Source organism: Calidris pugnax, unplaced genomic scaffold (assembly GCF_001431845.1).
Source record: "Calidris pugnax isolate Ruff unplaced genomic scaffold, ASM143184v1 scaffold774, whole genome shotgun sequence".
Taxonomy (NCBI): domain Eukaryota; kingdom Metazoa; phylum Chordata; class Aves; order Charadriiformes; family Scolopacidae; genus Calidris; species Calidris pugnax.
The window spans coordinates 37,771-40,286 of NW_015091441.1; the positions used below are offsets into that span (position 1 = coordinate 37,771).

Sequence of the window (2,516 nt, forward strand, 5' to 3'; positions counted from 1 at the left end):
CCTCCCAGTCCCTCCCAGTGCCCCCAAATCCCTTCCCAATTTCCTCCCACTCCCTCCCAGTCCCTCCCAGTTGCTCCCAGTGGCTCCCAGTGCCTCCCAGTGCCCCCAGTCTCTCTCCCAGTCCCTCCCAGTGCCTCCCAGTGCCCCCCTGTCCCCTCCCACTCCCTCCCAGTCCCTCCCAGTAACCTCTTTCCTCCTCCCCCATAGGCTCCGCCCCCGCCGTTGTCCCCGAGGTCACCATCCACCCCCCGTCCCGGGAGGACTTCGAAGGTCCCCACCGCAACTCCACCCTCCTCTGCCAGTACCGGGGACCTCGGGCCTTGTCCCCGACCTCCTTCCGCTGGTTGAAGAACGGGGTCCTCCTCACCCAAGGGGTCACCACCCGCGGGCCGTTGGCCGACGGCCACGGGGGCTACCTCACCAGCAGCCGGGCCACCGTCACCGAGGAGGAGTGGGACGCGGGGACCATCTACACCTGCCAGGCGGAGGAGGAGATGAGGAACACCAGTAAAGCCCTGGAGTGCGGCTGTAAGTGCTACTGGGAGGGGGGTTGGGGGTGGCTACCGCCCCCGGGGACACGGTGGCCAACCAGCTACGGGTGGTGGGGACGTGGTTCTGGGTGGTGGGGACGTGGTTTTGGGGGGCCACCAGCCTCAGGAACCATGGGGACGTGGTTCTGGGTGGTGGGGACGTGGTTCTGGGGAGCCACCAGCCTCAGGAACCATGGGGACGTGGTTCTGGGTGGTGGGGACGTGGTTATGAGGGGCCACCAACCCAAGAATGTGGTGGCCACCGAGCTACAGGTGGTGGGGACGTGGTTCTGGGGGGCCACCAGCCTCAAGAACCATGGGGATGTGGTTCTGGGTGGTGGGGATGTGGTTCTGGAGGGCCACCAGCCTCAGGAACCATGGGGACGTGGTTATGGGGGGCCACCAGCCTCCAGAACCATGGGGATGTGGTTCTGGGTGGTGGGGACGTGGTTATGGGGGGCCACCAGCCTCAGGAACCATGGGGACGTGGTTCTGGGTGGTGGGGACGTGGTTATGGGGGCCTACCAACCCAAGGACATGGTGGCCACCGAGCCATGGGTGATGGGGACGTGGTTCTGGGGGGCCACCAGCCTCAGGAACCATGGGGACGTGGTTCTGGGGGGCCACCAGCCTCCAGAACCATGGGGACGTGGTTCTGGGGGGGCTAGCACCCCCCAAGGACGTGGTGGCCACCAAGCCACGGGTGGTGGGGATGTAGTTATGGGTGGCTACCACCCTCAAAGCATGGTTGCCACCAACCCTCGGCTGGTGGGGACATGGTTATGGGTGGTGGGGACATAGTTATGGGTGGCTACCACCCCAAAACCATGGTTGCCACCAACCCTTGGCTGGTGGGGACGTGGTTATGGGTGGCTACCACCCCAAAACCATGGTTACCCCCACTCGTGGCTGGTGAGAGGTGGTGAGGACGTAGTTATGGGTGGCTACCACCCTCAAAGCATGGTTGCCACCAACCCTTGGCTGGTGGGGACATGATTATTGGTGATGGGGACGTAGTTATGAGTAGCTACCACCCTCAAACCATGGTTGCCACCAACCCTTGGCTGGTGGGGACGTAGTTATGGGTGGCTACCACCCCAAAACCATGGTTGCCACCAACCCTTGGCTGGTGGGGACGTGGTTATGGGTGGCCACCACCCCCAAAAACACACTTGCCCCCCCCTTCTTTATTCCAGACGGCCGGCCGGAGGGGGACGAGGACATCTCCGTGCAGGTGGTCCCCCCGGCCTTCGTGGACATCTTCAACGACAAGGTAGCCAAACTGACCTGCAAAGTAGCCAACTTGCCCAGCGTGGAAGGTTTGGTGATCACCTGGTGGAAAGAAATGGGAGAAAAACTGGAAACCAAAATTTCCCCCCAAATCTTACAGCCCAACGGGCTCTTCGGGGTGGAGGGGGTGGCCACCGTCTGCGCCGACGACTGGGCCAAGGGCCACCTCTACACCTGCAAGGTGGCCCACCCCCAGCTCCTCTTCCCCGCCGAGGCCCAGCTCCAGAAGGTCAACGGTAGGTCCACGGGGAAAGAATCGGGGGGAAAATGGGGGAAATTGAATCAATTTTGGGAAATTTGGGGGAAAATTGAGGAAATCGGAACGAAATTTGAGAATTTTGGGAGAAACGGGTGAAATAGAATCAAAATGGAGTGAAATTGAATCAAAGTTGGGGGAATTTTGGGGGGGGATGGGGGAAATCGAATTGAAATTTGAGGAATTTGGGGGTGACACAGGTGAGGAATCAAAATTTGGGGAATTTTGGGGAGAAACAGATGAAGAATCAAAATTTGGGGAATTTTTTGGGGGAAATGGCTGAAATTGAATTGAAATTTAGGGAATTTGGGGGGGGAACAGGTGAAATTGAATCAAAATTGGGTGAAATTGAATCAAAGTTGGGGGAATTTTGGGGGGGGGAATGGGGGAAATTGAATCGAAATTTGGGGAATTTGGGGGACAAATGGGTGAAGAATCAA

The 2,516-nt window shown here is 59.5% G+C and overlaps 1 gene segment (V, D, J or C); it reads left to right on the forward strand.

The window, feature by feature from the left end:
• Positions 1-191: 191 nt before the first annotated feature.
• Positions 192-2,175, forward strand: LOC106899677 (the record flags this gene model as incomplete). The annotated part of the segment is given in 2 exon segments: positions 192-528; positions 1,727-2,175. Coding segments are annotated over 2 exon segments (786 nt in total), but the record flags the coding sequence as incomplete, so codon positions are not given.
• Positions 2,176-2,516: the final 341 nt, after the last annotated feature.